This window comes from Rhinoraja longicauda, chromosome 9, assembly GCF_053455715.1.
Source record: "Rhinoraja longicauda isolate Sanriku21f chromosome 9, sRhiLon1.1, whole genome shotgun sequence".
Lineage (NCBI taxonomy): Eukaryota > Metazoa > Chordata > Chondrichthyes > Rajiformes > Arhynchobatidae > Rhinoraja > Rhinoraja longicauda.
The window spans coordinates 29,105,172-29,121,680 of NC_135961.1; the positions used below are offsets into that span (position 1 = coordinate 29,105,172).

Genomic DNA, 16,509 nt, shown 5'->3' on the forward strand with positions numbered 1-16,509 from the left:
TGTGGTCTCACTAACAGATTGAAGTATTGCAAAACTTTATTATGTTCCTCCCTTTACAGTAAAGGCAACTCTCCATTGATTTAACATTTTGGCATATCTGCATGCTACCTTTATGCTTCATGTTAAAGGATACCCATATTGCTCTGTGCAGCTGCAGCAAAATCTTCAGTTCCCATTTAGTTAACATCATGGCGTTGTTCACCCTACCAAAGAGATTCCATGTGGCCAAGAACATATCAGTGTCAATAGTGATTATGTAGACACAAGAAACTGCAGATGCTGGAATCTGGATCAACAAAATAATCTGCTGGAGGAACTCTACCTGTGGATGGAAAGAAATAGTTGACATTTCAAGGTGGGATCCTGCATCAGGACTGACAGTAGAGAGAGAAGATAGCTGGTATAAAGAAGAGAATGGTGAGTCAGGAGAGAGATGTGAAGATGATGAGCCTATGGAGCCGAGTAGGGTGGGGGGATGGATGCAAAGACAGAGATAAGTAGAAAGCGGGTGATTATGTATTTGTGGGCAACCGATTAAAATTGTTTTTTCTTAACCTTTCTAGGTATTTTTTCAACAATGTGCGTTTGTGTGGAGTTGCCACAGAACAGAGGACATTTGTCAAAGATGAAGGAAATACAGCGGTTCGAGCTAAGCAAGCGTTGCAATTTGACTGGGCATTGAACAAGCTTGATTCCTCCGTTCGCAGAACCGGTCGCATCACAAAAACCCTGTTGTTTAAAATTTTTCATGACATCTGTCGAACAGGTTTGTTTTATTTACAAGATGCATTTGTGGCATTTAAAATTAATTCCTTAAAATATTTGCTTTCCTTATACAATCTCCAATCGTGACAAATGAAATAAAAGTTGATTTAAAAATTCTGTTTCTTTTCCCATCCAGTGTATAGTAAAAATTACAAAGTTATCTCAATACAGGTAGTCTATTTATTCAAATATATTGCTTTATAGTTTATCTTGCCTCTGTCATTCTTCCCTGTTTAAGTCCACATGGAATTTGCATGTCTAGATCAGCTCCATATGGGCTAAGTAGAGTTTTAAAATTGTCTCTTTATTTTATCCATTCATTGATTTGTTTTTAATTTAATTTAATTCCAGCCTTTTGGTGACTCAAAATGTGTCATTTTTAAAAAAACCTGTTGGAGGGGTGAACATTGTTTAAATAATTTATATCTTTATATTTAGAAAGTTAAATAGAAGAAATGGACATCAGAAAGATTGTTGTTGGGTTGTGGGGTAGCAGTCTAATTATGCAGTTAAATTCTTGCCCTTTAACCTCAAATCTGCAGCAAAAGATGAAAAGAACCTTACTCTAAAATTCAAATTGCTGTGTGAAATTGACATTTAAACATGTCTTGGATCAATATGGACTTGTAGTGTTAAACACTTGGGTCTGTAATTTAAAAATTATACACCCATTTTCTCATTGCAGTTGTTTTATTATACAATATCCATTTAAGTATAATTAGCATGATTATTTTTCTCTGAGCCCTTACATCATCAAATTTTCTCTGAACTAGCTTTGTACCACAAAGCTAAATTATTGAGCTTATTTGTTGCTTAAATGACAAGCAAAGCATCATGACTCTTCCAGGTGATTTGATTTGTCATTTAGTTATCATTGCGATGGCAGCCTCACCTACAATCTGTCTTTTTTTGTTATTTTTTGAGTGTTTTAAAAGTTTGTGTTAATGTTCTCTGGTTTGTTTTATGTGGGGCGTGGGGGTCAGGGGAAACTTTTTTCAATCTCTTGCCTTGCCGGAGATGCGATTGTTTTCTGGTCGCTCTGCGGCCTAACATCATGGAGCTGGAGGCCTTGCTCAGGACCGACTTTGAGCCCCACCGCGGGGCCGTGGACTTACCATCAGAGCGTGCGATCCCTTGCCTGGGATCGACGCTCCAACCGCGGCCTGTGGACTTCAACATCGAGGAGCTCGCAGTCTGGGGTAGAGACTGATGTCGGGAGCTCCAAAAGACGCAGTAGATTTCGACCAGCCCCGACCCGGGTCCGATCGCTCGGCGCGGGGGAGCTGAGATTCCCCCTCCGATACAGGATCTTGATCGACCTGGGAGTAAGATCGACCCATCAACGGAAAGTCGTGGCCTCCACTGTGGGAGAACAAAGAGGGAAAGAAGATTTAACTTTTTTTTTCCCCTTCCATCACAGTGAGGAATGCGGAGGAGTCACTGTGGTGGATGTTTATGTTAAAATGTATTTTGTGTGTTTTGTTGCTTTTTATTGGTATGAGTGTTTGGCAAATGAAATTCCTCACATGTTGCAAAACATACTTGGCTAATAAAGTATGATTATGATTTGACACCGATGAAATGAGTAAGTGGTACAGGTCCATCACCAATTTTCTGGCAACTGGTGGTCCGACACCACCTTTAATCCACACGAAATTACGAGTGAGCACTTGATGTCGTCGTCCCCCCCCGGAAGTCCTCCCAAAAATGTGGAGCTTAGACCCGGTGAGGTGGCTGATCTCTATCTCATCGGGACTCCCGTGGCTGATCGGCGGGTTGCATTTTTTCCCCTGTGGCTGGGGCTCTTGAGCTTCGTTCCCATAGCCAAATTCCGAGGCCAACTTTACACGCCGGTATCACAGCCCTTCAGCAGTCTAAGCTCCTCTTGGAGGCTGTGACCTCGTGTTATCCGGCAAACCGGAAAATCTACAAAGTCTCTGGAACCAATGGTGCCAGAAAATCGGTGGTGGACCTGTATTACAGAAAATTTGCAAAGAGCATCTGTTTCTTCAGAAATATGACCATGGGTTGTTATTCCAAATAGAGCATGGATTTATTTGTCAAGTGAATGTGATGGGAATTTAATTCTTTTACCTGTAGATACTCATTTGAAATTATCATTTGTTGTTTCTTACCAAACAATATGGTATATTTTTTTAAATCTTCTATAATTTTTAATGTTTTTTTTAAACAGGCTATCCTAGTGGCAATCAAGCTTTGCTCCTATTGCGTAGCTGTGGCTCCTTGCTTCCAGAAATGCACTTGTCAGAAAGAACAGAATTGGCTCACAGAATCTGGGATAAGCTTCAAGAGTTAGGTATGGGCAGGCAAAGCCTCTTTTCTCTTCCACATTGAAGTGCTTGCTAATATAAATTTTTGCTGTCATCTTACTGTAGATAATGGTCAATTCCAGCAAAGAACTGAGAGAATTGTTAAAAATGTATAATTTGCTGTTTTTTTTCATTATAAGATTGATTTATTAATCATACAAGAGGCTGCTGGTAGTAGCAAGGTATACATTCCATTAGATTTTAGCTGTTGAAAGATTGCAAGAACTTGAGAATTAGCAGCTGGAGTCTGTCTCACATGGCCTATCATTTAGCAAGATCAGGTTCCTTATCTTAGCCTTATAATCCCTTATACCTTAATTCTGGTATTATTTAAAAAGGTGTTAGTTTGATTATTCTCTGCGCATTTATAGTGCTCTGAGGTATAGAATTCTAATGATTTCGAGCACGTTTTCCTTGGTGTGAAAAGGCAGATGGTTTTCTGTGTTTTAAGATTTTCTGGTAGTTAACTAATTAGGAGGAAGATTAATTTGTGCATTGCTAAAATCTAATAATATTTATTGTGAGGATTATCTCTGATAATACAAAAACCAAGAAAGCTTCAAATGAAATATAATCAAGAGCAGTACAATTTGAATGTGTAAACTCTTGTGCCGTTTTTGTTTAGCCGTGTTCATTGATTTTCATTTGATTATTTGACATTACACATGGAGTTTTAATGTGTTCATTAAGAATTCTGGCAAGGATTGTTGGATGTTGTCAGTAGTTGAGGAGCTGTGTTTGGTGTGTACTTTATTCATCACGGCCTACTGGATTTTGTTTTAAACGGTTCGATACTGAGCCTACGGTATTCAGAAATCATTTTCATTGTGCTATGCCCTTCATGGGACCTTTGTAATGTGTAAGCCGATGAAGGTCTTTAATCAGAGTGAAAAATCTTCACTCCCAGCAAATATAATTTAGCCTTATAATTCATTGTAAAATTGCTTATTTAAAGTTCTGTAATGATGGAAAGAATGAAGGGATTAAAAAAATTAATTCTATTTAAATCTTCAGCAATTAATTTTATGAAGGATTGACACTTGGTTACAGGCAATGGAAATTAAAATTTGTTTGGCCTAATAAAGATTTAGTGCCGTTAAACACAACTTACATGTGATTGCATCATCACTAGTTTATATTGGCATGTTTAGTTGGCTAAAGGTATGGCAACGTGATGCAATTAAATGATTTCATATGTATAGAAATAGCAGGGGTACGTGATGGGACGTTGTGCATGTTTTCTCATTTAGATCATGCCTGATCTGTCTGAAGTACCATTTATCTGCATTGACGATATATTTCTTTACTTGCTTAATATCTAAAATTCTATCAACAACTCTTTTGAATGTATTGAGCAGTTGAACCTCCAGAACACTCTTGGGTAGAGAAAAACAGATTCTCCATTCCCTGAGAAATTACTTCTCAACTTTGTCCACAATGTGGGATACTGTATTTTGAGACTGCCACCGTTGCTTCAAACCAAGCTAGCTGGATGAAAAATCAACTCTGCCTCGACCCTGCAAAGCCCCTTATGAACTTGTACACTTCAATGACATTACATTTAAACCCTTCTAAGTATAGGAACACTCTGCTTATCTCTCCTTATTAGATAATCGTGCCAGATTACCCCATCTGAATGTCAGATTTCTCAGTGAGAAAACAGTCTGGAGGTGCAGCTCGTGCAGGAGCAGGGCAACCTGGATATATCAGCTTGCAGATATACATTTAACTGCTCCTTTGTGGAGTTAACTGCACCTATATGGAGTCAGGAAGTTATTGTCCACTCTAATCCCGAATAATGATGAGCACTGTTAGTCTCTATTAATCTTCATGCAGAATCCAGGCCGTAAAAAAAAAATCAGTCTTAATGTACTTTTTTTTGTTTCTGAGTTTGGCCAGAGAAAAATCACAGTCTTCCAGATTGAATCTATTTTGCAACAGCTAAACATCGTTGTGACAAATTCTATTTTCCATTGTCACAAGTCTGTTCATTATCTCACAAATGTGAAATATTGATGCTGTGAATTTATCCTGTTTTACGGTGTATGGGCATGTAACCTAAAAGATTCCTTCCATTTCTTTTGTGTGACGATATCTAAAATGGCAGTAGCTCCAGGCAAGTTGCTATATTCATAAACACTTCTGAAAAAATATAGAAAATCTAGGTGGCAGATAGATTATATAATTCATTTCTATTGCTGTAAAGCCACAGAAATGTACTTTGTAACCGTCCATGTCGTTTCCTTGATTTGAATTGAATAAAGAGTCGAGTAATTTATTGAGTTATTTTATCTTTTATTGAGCTAGTCTGCCAATGGGATGTTTAGTCTTAAACTCTGAGAATAAATTGATTTCATATCTTGCAGTCAAATTTATTACACAATTTCTGAAGCTCTTACCCGCATTGGTATTTAAGCCATTGGCTTAAGCCAAGCTCTGTTTGTATATCATTAACATAATCATTGTCAATATTTTTAAAATTCAGATTAGAAAATCTAATACAAGATAAGAGTGCTTTTAACAACCCTTGTGCATCTGGTCAAAACTAGTTTGCCACCACATCTAAATAAGTATCCTTAGCTGTTTCTAACAATTATTTGGGAGACACTTGCACTGTTGCATTTTAACCTTCAAATTTAAAAGATCACAATAGTGAACCTGTAGAGTCCCGGAATTAAAAATAAAGAGTAAATTTAACCATCTTTATTTTCTGAATTAATGTAGAGAATTGGAATCCTCCATGAATTTATTAAATGATTTGCCATGCTATCTTTTAGACCATACATCAATTGCACTTAAAAACTTAGTACTGTTTAGAGCAAAGAGGAAATAATCAGCACAATTAATCACAATTTTCAATTTTTTTATTGTAATTCATGATTATTGAGGAGACTAATGTTAGTGCAGAAAATTAGAAAATAAAATGTATTTTATTTTAAACATGCTAGTCAGGTGCAAAAACATTGCATTCACAGCACACCTTTCTCTATTCTATCCCAGAAGAACATAAACTTTATTTTCCCAGTGAGCAATTTTGGCAAGATTTTTGATCAGTACTGAATTGATAGATGGAAGTAAGCCAATAAGAACTGAGTTGAGATAGCTCAAGAATATATAGTGGGAAAACGCTTACAGTTGGGAGATGATTTGTTTAGTTTTTGACAAAATCTGGTTTGGTTCCAAAGATGATAGTTTTACATATGAAACTCTGCAGATGTAATTATTAACAGTAATTAAGGATCTAAGTGTGTTGTTTTCTTACCATGGTCTTTCATGTCTAGGTGCTATTTATGATGTGAGCCATTACAATGCATTGTTGAAAGTCTACCTTCAAAATGAACACAAGTTTTCACCAACTGATTTTCTGGCAAAAATGGAGTCTGCAAATGTACAACCTAATAGAGTGAGTTACTATAGTTCCAAAATTCCTTGTTATCTATTTTGTAATTGCTATTTTGATTAAAAATATAATATTTATGGTTATTGAAAGTGTATAAAATATGACAATTAATATCATTTTTACAAGTCATTATATATTTTTTCTTATGTAAAGTTAATTTGAAGCTGAGAAAGTGTTTACATTTTATTCCACCACTCGACCACAACCCCAATTTTCCCCAAATGTCTTGCATACACATGACTGTAAACTGTTATTGATTTATTCACTTAATAGACATATTTTAGCTTTTGAAATAAAATCATATTTACTTTCCAACAAATACAGATTCTATTCAATGATCAAATTGCATGTAGGACACTTAACTATTTTAATCTCTATGTATGAAGGCAATAAAGCATTTGCTGTTAAATGAAGCAAGGATTTTTATTACCTCTCTTGAATATACAGGTTACCTTCCAAAGATTAATAACAGCATATTGCAATGATGGAGATATCGAAGGTGCAAGGTATGTTTTTTAAAACAATTCTGAATGTGCTGTAATTTGTGTGGTCAGTGAATGCTAAGAATGTTTTGACTTACCTACCAAGTAAAAAGTTCCTATTGTAAGGGTTCAATAGTCAGATTATAGAAAATCCCAAGGCTTTTTATGCGTACATTAAAAAACAGGAGGATAACTAGCACGAAGGTAGCACCACTCAAGGATAAAGGAGGGAATTTATGCTTGGAATCAGAAGACATGGACGAGGTACTCAACAAATATTTTGCATCTGTATTCAAGCAGAAGGATAAGGAAAATAATGAGATCACTGAGGTATATTGATATGTTAGGGTAATTTGAGATCAAGAAGGAGGTGGTGTTGGGTATCTGGGGCCTGAGGCCTGATGGAATCTTTCCCAGGTTTTTGAAAGAGGCAAGAGAGGAGATTACAGGGGCACAAAGATGCAGATCTTTGTATCATTCCTTGCTACAAGCGAGATACCAGAGGACTCGAGAGTAGCTAATATTAATCCTTTGTTCAAAAAGAGAAGAAGAGCTAATTAAAGAAATTACAGGCTGGTGAGTTTTGCGTCTGTGGTAGGGAAGCTATTGGAGTGGATTCGGGATATGATTTACTCGCATTTGGAAGAGAATGGAATAATTGGGGATTGTCAGCATGGCTTTGTTGGGGGCTGTTCATTTCTCACTAAGTTTTATGAGGTTGTCATCATGGACATGTTGGGCAGAAGGACGCGTTTCAGTGCTGCACAACTCAAACTCTTTGTAATAGTGCGAGTGTCCTTGTACTGACATTCAAATCAATGCCAGCGTGCACTATTATTTTTGTGGCAATTTTTAATGAGGAAAAAAGCATATTAATTTAGTTCCTTTGAAACACAATTTGTTTTGAAGCATAGTTATGTAGCAAAAGTAACTTAAACATAGAAATGGTGAAGGTAATAGCAAGTTTTTATACACACACACACACACACACACACACACACACACACACACACACACACACACACACACACACACACAGACACAGACACACACACACTAGACCAAGTGGACCCGTTTTGCCCAAACCTCTCCTGCAATGGTGCAGCACCCTCCACTCCCTCTCTCCCCCCCCCCCCCCACCCTCCCTCCCTCCCTAGGAGATAGATTTAAACTTTAAAATGTGAATAACTTAAAAATATAACACTGATTTCAATGAAACTTCTTCCATTAGCACCAAAGGGACGACGGTGAGTAAGGTGGGCCAAAAATTGTTGCGCTTTCGTGTACTGTTTTGGCTGTAGTTCAGGAACAAACAAACAAAAACAAACGAGAGTTTTAGTAGATAGACTAGACCAAGTGGGCCCATTCCTCGTAGGATTTCCATTGTGACCTGGGAAAATCGCGTGTTTTCTTTAAAATAAATTGCTTTAAAAATAAAAAAAATGAATCTCAATGAAATAAAGATCCTATGTAAAATAAAGTGTTGGGCCCATTCCTCATAGGGTTTCCATTGTAACTTGGCAAAATCGCATTTCTTCTTTAAAATAAATTGCTTTAAAAAAAAAAATCTCAATGAAATAAATATGCTATGTAAAATAGAGAGGCCGAGATAGATCTGAGGTCTTTCCCAAAAATGGGCGGCATTCAAGAAGTCACCCACTTAATATTCCCACCATTCAGGCTGAAAAGTAGATATATATGGTAGTTATTTGAAGAGAAAAAGGGAAGCTGTTTTGAAAACTTAGAATGAACTTGAACTATTATGGACGTGCTTTCAGATTTAACTAAAAAGGTGCACTTGAAGTATCTTTGGAAATAATGGACCATATCATTTCACTGCTAATCAGCAATTGCAGATGTTAGTAACATGACTGGTTTCAAGTCAAAACCTGGTGGGATTTGTGGAGGTAATTGTTGATTGTTGAGTCAATGTCTTTTGACTGCCTGCCACTGCAGCTAATTCCTTGATACGGAGGTGAAATTTCGTGGCCTTAAATTGCTGAGTAAACCCGACTATCTAATGATGTGAAGATAGACGCAAAAAGCTGGAGTAACTCAGCGGGACAGGCAGCATCTCTGGAGAGAAGGAATGGTGAAGTTTCGGGTCGAGACCCTTCTTCAGATCTGCGTTACTCCAGCTTTTTGTGTCTATCTTTGGTTTAAATCAGCATCCGCAGTTCCTTCTTACATATCTCATGATGTGCTTAGATCAAATATATTGGTGGAGCTTTGGGGGAGTGGCCTGTGCTTGAATGAAATCCAGGCCTTACCCTGGTCTCTAGTTCAGTTTGGGACCCCAAGGAGTGATATGGTAGTGAAATGAATTTGTTTACTGTGAGACACAATTTTTGCTCAAAATGTCAACTAACAATGCAAAGAAACTGCCAAAATCTTAAGCAAAAAACAAAATGGAGTAACACAGCAGAGTCAACATTCACAAGCCAAACAGTTTCAGTCAATCGGTTATACAAAGGCAGAGTTGGCACAGATTTTAGAAAAGACTTAAAAACTTTTTTTGCACATGTGCTTCCTACCAGATGATTGATTTAGAAACACCGATGGATATTTCTGAGCCAAGTGTATTTTTGGGGTGGGTCACCAGATAAGAGGTCAATCCACATCCTAAAAAAGGATACAATGTGGAGAAGTGTTCCCATGTCAATCACCTGTGAAACAAAGGAAGCATTATCATTATACAAGAGAGCTTCTTGCGTGAATCCCCTCCACACACAATGAATGGAGTGGGGCTGTGAAAGTAATTGGAACTTCATCAGGCTTGTCAGAGAATGTCAAATTGCACACAAAGTGGCTGCAGAGAGTGGTGAGTGGGTGTAAAAATATGTCACACCCTATTGCTTTTAACAATGAGTAAGCTTTTTATATCTGTTGAATGGTTTATTCTTATTTAAATTGAAAGTATATTTTAGGGATTAGAAAGTACCGTACTTGTGAAAGTAGCTTGTATGCCTTTAAGAGAAAATCAAACTTAATTGATAGGAAAGAATTTTGAACCATTTGCATGTAAACAAATGTGGAGATGTGATATTAATATTTATTAATTCATTCTCTTTTAGCAAGATTCTTGGTTTCATGAAGGATAAGGATCTGCCAATCACCGAGGCGGTGTTTAATTCCTTGGTGACAGGGCATGCACGAGCTGGGTAGGTAAAGTAGAGCAATTAAGACATAAGGTATATTGCTTAAAAAATATTCTTAAATCAATATTATGATGTTTTAAAATATTGGTTGTATACCTTGTCAATCTTTTCCAATTGAAGCCATGAGTTTGTTGTTACAATAATTATGAGACTAATAATCCAGAGAGTTTGATTTCAGGGCCTACCATGGCTCTTTTAAGAATTGAAATTCAATTCAATTCAATGATGCTTTAATGTCACATGTACCTAGGTACAGTGAAATTCTTTGTTTTTGCATGATTGAGGCATGACTGCTTTGCATTATTGAGGAAATCACTTAGAGCACTTGACATTGCCATGGCGATGGCAACAGTTGATAATCCAGTGTGTAGGAAGGTACTGCAGATGCTGGTTTACACCGAAGATAGATACAAAATGCTGGAGTAACTCTGGGACAGGTAGCATCTCTGGACAGAAGGAATGGGTGGCATTTTGGGTTGAAACAGAGTCGGGAGAGAGGAGACACAGATAAGGAAGGGTAAGGTGTGAAAACGAGGCATCAAAGGGGACAAAGTTCAAGGAACATCTAGAACAGATCATTGTTAGCTAGAAGAAGACAGAGATAACATTTAATCAGGGGGACAATCAGACTGGTCGGAGAACTAGGAAGGGAGAGGGATGGAGAGAGGGAACGCAAGGGTTACTTTAAGTTAGAGAAGTCAATATTCATACCGCTGGGATGTAAGCTGCCCAAGCAAAATATGAGGTACTCTTCCTCCAATTTGTGTTGGGCCTCACTCTGACTGTGGAGGAGACCCAGGACAGAAAGGTTAGTATGGGAATGGGAGGGGAGTTAAAGTGTTTAGTAAGCAGGAGATCAGGTATGTTCAGATGGATTGAGCGGAGGTGTTCAGCGAACCGATAGCCTTCGCCTTCGCCTGGTCTCGCCGATATATAGGAGTCCATGCGAATAGCGGATACAGTAGATGAGGTTGGAGAAGGTGCAAATTAACCTTTGGCTCAACCGAAAAGACTGTTGGGGTCCTTGGATGGAGTTGAGGAGGATGAATAGGGACAGGTGTTGCAACTCCTGCGGTTGCAGGGGAAAGTATCTGGGGAGGGGTGGTGTGGGTGGAAAGTGACTTCTGTAACTTCAAGTAACCCTCACTTTCCCTCTCCCTTCCTAGTTCTCTGACCAGTCTACTGTCCCCCTGATTTAATTTTATCTCTATGCTTTGTGGCACTTTCTCCGAGCTAACAATGATCTATTCTACATTTTCCTTGATCCTCATGCCCTTTGATGTCTCGTTTTCATACCTTACCCTTTCTTATCTTTGTGTCTCCCTCTCCCCGACTCTCAGTCTGAAGAAGGGTCTTGACCTGAAACATCACCCATTCCTTCTATCCAGAGTTCATAATCCATCTATGTTTTTAAAGACGTGCTCCAGAACTAAATGTGTTTCTGCTTTGTTTCTGCTTGTTCATGTTCCACCAAATTAATTTCCACATACCTCGACTCCATCAAATACCCCCTGGTCCAATCCCTCCCTACCTATGTCCAAGACACTTCACACGCTCTTTATCTCTTCAACGACTTCCGTTTTCCAGGCTCCCACTCCCTCATCTTTACCATGGATGTCCAGTCACTACACCTCCATCCCCCACCAGGAAGGCCTTAAAGCCCTCCATTTCTTCCTCGACCGTAGAACCAGTCAATTTCCGTCTGCCAATACTCCTCCGCCTTGCAGAACTGGTCCTTACCCTCAACAACTTCTTTGACTCCCCCCACTTCCTCCAAATCCAAGGCGGAGCTGTGGGCACTCGAATGGGGCCCAGCTATGCTTGCCTCTTTATAGGGTACGTCAAACAATCACTGTTCCAGGCGTACACTGGCCATATCCCCGAACTCTACCTCCGCTGCATTGATGATTGCATCGGTGCTGCCTCCTGCACCCATGCAAAACTCACTGACTTCAACTTCACGACTAATTTCCATCTTGCACTCAAATTCACTTGGACCATCTCCGATATCTTCCTACCATTCCTGGATCTCACCGTCTCCATCACAGGAGACTGACATCTACTACAAATCTGCTGACTCCCATAGCTATCCAGACTGCACTTCTTCCCACCATGCTTCCTGTAAAAACTCCATCCCCTACTCCCAATTCCTCCATCTAAGCCGCATCTGCGCCCAGGGTGAGGTTTTCCATGCTAGATCATTGGAGATGTCCTCGTTCATTCCATTATAAAATAGGCGCTCACTAAGGTCTCCTCGATATCCCGCAGCTCCGCTCTTGCTCCCCCTCCTGGCATTCGTAACAAGGACAGAGTCGCCCTTGTTACCTTCCACCCCATCAGCCATTGCATACAACATATGATCCTCCAACACTTTTGCCGCCTCTAACGGGATCCCATTACTGGCCACATCTCCACCCCATACTGCTTTCCGCAGAGACCGTTCCCTCCGCAACTCCCTGGTCAACTAGTCCCTTCCCACCGAAACCACCCCCTCCCCAGGTACTTACCCCTGCAACCGCAGGAGATGCAACACCTGTCCCTTAACCTCCCCCCTCGACTCCTTCCAAGGACCACGACAGTCTTTTTAGGTGAGGCAGAGGTTCACTTGCACCACCTCCAACCTCATCTACTGTATCCGCTGTTCCAGGTGTCAACTTCTGTACATTCGTGAGACCAAGCACAGGCTCGGCGATCGTTTCGCTGGACACCTCCACTCAGTCCGCCTTAACCTACCTGATCTCCCGGTTGCTCAGCACTTTAACTTCCCCTCCCATTCCCAATCTGACCTTTCTGTCCCATACTGCTTTCCGCAGAGACCGTTCCCTCCGCAACTCCCTGGTCAACTAGTCCCTTCCCACCGAAACCACCCCCTCCCCAGGTACTTACCCCTGCAACCGCAGGAGATGCAACACCTGTCCCTTAACCTCCCCCCTCGACTCCTTCCAAGGACCACGACAGTCTTTTTAGGTGAGGCAGAGGTTCACTTGCACCACCTCCAACCTCATCTACTGTATCCGCTGTTCCAGGTGTCAACTTCTGTACATTCGCGAGACCAAGCACAGGCTCGGCGATCGTTTCGCTGAACACCTCCGCTCAGTCCGCCTTAACCTACCTGATCTCCCGGTTGCTCAGCACTTTAACTTCCCCTCCCATTCCCAATCTGACCTTTCTGTCCTGGGCCTCCTCCATTATCAGAGTGAGGCCCAGCGCTAATTGGAGGAACAGCACCTCATATTTCACTCGGGTAGCTTACACATTGACTTCTCTAACTTCAAATAGCCCTTGCTTTCCCTCTCTCTCCATCCCCTTCCCAGTTCTCCCACCAGTCTTACTGTTTCCGACTACATTCTATCTCTGTCCCACCCACTCTCCTGACATCATTTTGAAGAAGGGTCTCGACCCGAAACGTCACCCATTCCTTCTCTCCAGAGATGCTGCAACGCCTGTCGCTATACTTTCTCTCTCACCTGTCCAAGGGCCCCGACAGTCCTTTCAGGTTAGGCAGAGGTTCACTTGCACCTCCTCCAACCTCATTGTATCCATTGTTCAAGATGTGGACTCTTATACATCGGCGAGACCAAACCGGCGAGACCGGGTGATCGTTTCGCGGAACACCTTCGCTCAGCCCGCGTGAACCAACCTGATCTCCCGGGTGCTGAACACTTTAATTCCCCTTCCCATTCCTACACAGACCTTCCCGTCCTCGGTCTCCTCCATTGTCAGAGTGAGGCTAAACGCAAATTGGAGGAACAGCATCTCATATTTCGCTTGGGCAACTTAGAGACCAGTAGTATGAATTTTGATTTCTCTCACTGCAGGTAGCCCCGGCATTCCCTCTCTCTCTATCTCTCTATCTCCCCCCCCCCCCCCCCCCACCCAAGTCGCACTCACTTCACATTTTCACCCTACAAACAGCTTACAATGGCCTGTTTCCTTTATCATCGTTACTTTTTTGCATATCTTTCATTCATTGTTCTTTATCCACATCACCGTCTATATCTCTCGTTTCCCTTATCCCCAACCAGTCTAAAAAAGGGTCTCGACCCGAAACGTCACCCATTCCTTCTCTCCAGAGATGCTGCCTGTCCCGCTGATTTACTCCAGCTTTTTGTGTCTATCTTACTGCTCTATTGTTTATGTGAATGGAGTGAATATTTAAAATCATTTTCTAAATGGCTGTTAATTGAACTGTGCTGTGCAGATAGCAGAAAAGGTTCCTGTTTCTGATCTTTAGTCAAGGTATTAATGAGGAGCTAGCATTGCTTGTGCCTGGGAAACTGCCAAAGGAACTGCAACTAGTTCCTACTGCAGAGTTAATTACTACCAATAAATACAACAATTTTTCGTTGTAAATAACATGAAACCAGACGGTGGATTTCCATTTACCGATACACTATCAGAGATCCTTGTTCCCAGATACCATTGTTAGTCAAATATCACCCAAATATTAAGCACAGACCCCTCACCTGCGAGCACAGCTTGACCTGTTTCGATAGGTTGGTCATGGCGCACATCGGGTCCAGCCTCCCAGATAGCATTGATGCACTGCAATTCAGCAGGCTCCATCTACCTGGCCCGACACTCACCCCTCTGGATAATAAGGACATTTACATCAGCTAGCATTTATTTCAAGAGGGCTGGAATACAAACACAGGGATGTAATGCCGAGGCTCTATAAGGCACTGGTCAGGCTGCATTTTGAGTATTGTGAACAATTTTGGGCACCATATCTGAGGAAGGATGTGCTGGCCCTGGAGAGGGTCCTGAGGACGTTTATAAGAATGATCCCAGGATTGAGTGGGTTAACATATGATGGGAGTTTGACGACACAGGGCCTGTACTCGCTGGAGTTTAGAAGAATGAGGGGGGACCTCTTTGAAACATACCGAATCGTGAAAGGCTTGGATAGAGTGGATGTGGAGAGAATGTTTCCACTAGTGGGAGAATCTAGGACTAGAGGTCAAAGCCTCAGAATTAAAGGATGTTCCTTTAGGAAGGAGATGAGGAGGAATTTCTTTAGTCACATGGTGGTGAATCTGTGGAATTCTGCCACAGAAGGCTTTGGAGGCCAAGTCAATGGTTATTTTTAAGGCAGCGATAGATTCTTAATCAGTACGGGTGTCAGGGGTTATGGGGAGAATGCAGTTCGGAGGGAGAGATAGATCAGCCATGATTGAATGGCGGGGTAGACTTGATGGCCAAATTCTGCTCCCGTCACTTATGACCTAATGACTCCTCTTTATTGACTACAGCTTGGCTTTCAACACCTTAATGCCAACCAAACTTGTATCCAAGCTCCTGGACATAGGACAATACCCACTCGACAACTGCATTCTTATCTTCCTGTCCAATGATTATAAACAGTGAAGATGGGTGTACCCTCATGACTGCAGTCAAACTCTGCTCTAACTTTATTTACAAGTTTGCAGAACAAAGACGAGACAGATAACTGGATGGAACAACCTCTCCCTCAATGTCAGCAAAACTTAAGCTGGTCATTGATTTCAGGGTGAGGGGTAGAGTACAGGCCCCCATTCATACCAATGCAGTGAAGATGGTTGAGAGCTTTATGTTTCTAGGTGTAAATATCACCACCAATTTGTCCTGATCTGGCCACATTGATGCTATGTCCAGGAAAGCACACCAACACCTTTACTTCAACAGAAGACTAAGGAAATTTGGTATGTCTTCAATATTTTTACCAACGTAAACAGATGCAACATAGAAAGCATCCTTTTGGAATGTATCACAGCTTGGCAACTGTTCTGCCCAAGAATGCAAAAAATTGCCAAAAGTTGTGGATGAAGCCCAGTCCATCATACAAACCAGCCTCTCTCCCCATTGACTCCACCTATACTCCATGCTGCCTCAGGAAAGCAACTAATGTAATCAAGGACCAGTTATTCTCTCTTCTCTTTCTCGTTGAACTGAAGATAAATAAAGCTTGAACGTATGTACCACCAGATTTAATTACAACTTCTTCCTTGTTGTTATCAGACTCTTAAATGCAGCTCACATTTGCCGAGGACATGTCCAACATAGCAACATGTTCATTAAATTTCTACCTTGTATTTGATTGTTAAGTTATCTAGCACTTTATAATTGCAGAACTGCAAGGCCTGGATCTGTTAACCTACATGTGAGGCTTTGTTCAGTTGTAATATTTTACTATGACTAAGATCTTTTTGTCAAAGTCATACTATATTTCAATGACTTATTGGCATAACCTAACACTTTTGTTCTCATTCATGCTTTTCTTTCTGTTTCCAGTGTCAAGTCTTCATTCTTTGTCGTAATATAGTTGGTGGCACTCTTGTTTTTGAAAGGGGAATTTTTGAAAGTTCAAACCTTATAAAAGAGTGTGAGCTGACAAT

General features: G+C 40.7%; 1 protein-coding gene across 1 annotated transcript in view; it reads left to right on the forward strand.

Annotated features, from left to right (window-relative positions):
• Positions 1 to 16,509, forward strand: part of lrpprc (leucine-rich pentatricopeptide repeat containing) — a 124,098-nt gene that overhangs the window by 17,169 nt on the left and 90,420 nt on the right. Inside the window, exons 2-6 of the mRNA XM_078405013.1 lie at positions 564 to 766; positions 2,960 to 3,082; positions 6,377 to 6,498; positions 6,943 to 7,001; positions 10,052 to 10,138. Of these exons, the coding sequence (XP_078261139.1) occupies positions 564 to 766; positions 2,960 to 3,082; positions 6,377 to 6,498; positions 6,943 to 7,001; positions 10,052 to 10,138 (594 nt within the window). The remainder of the gene's footprint in view (positions 1 to 563; positions 767 to 2,959; positions 3,083 to 6,376; positions 6,499 to 6,942; positions 7,002 to 10,051; positions 10,139 to 16,509) is intronic.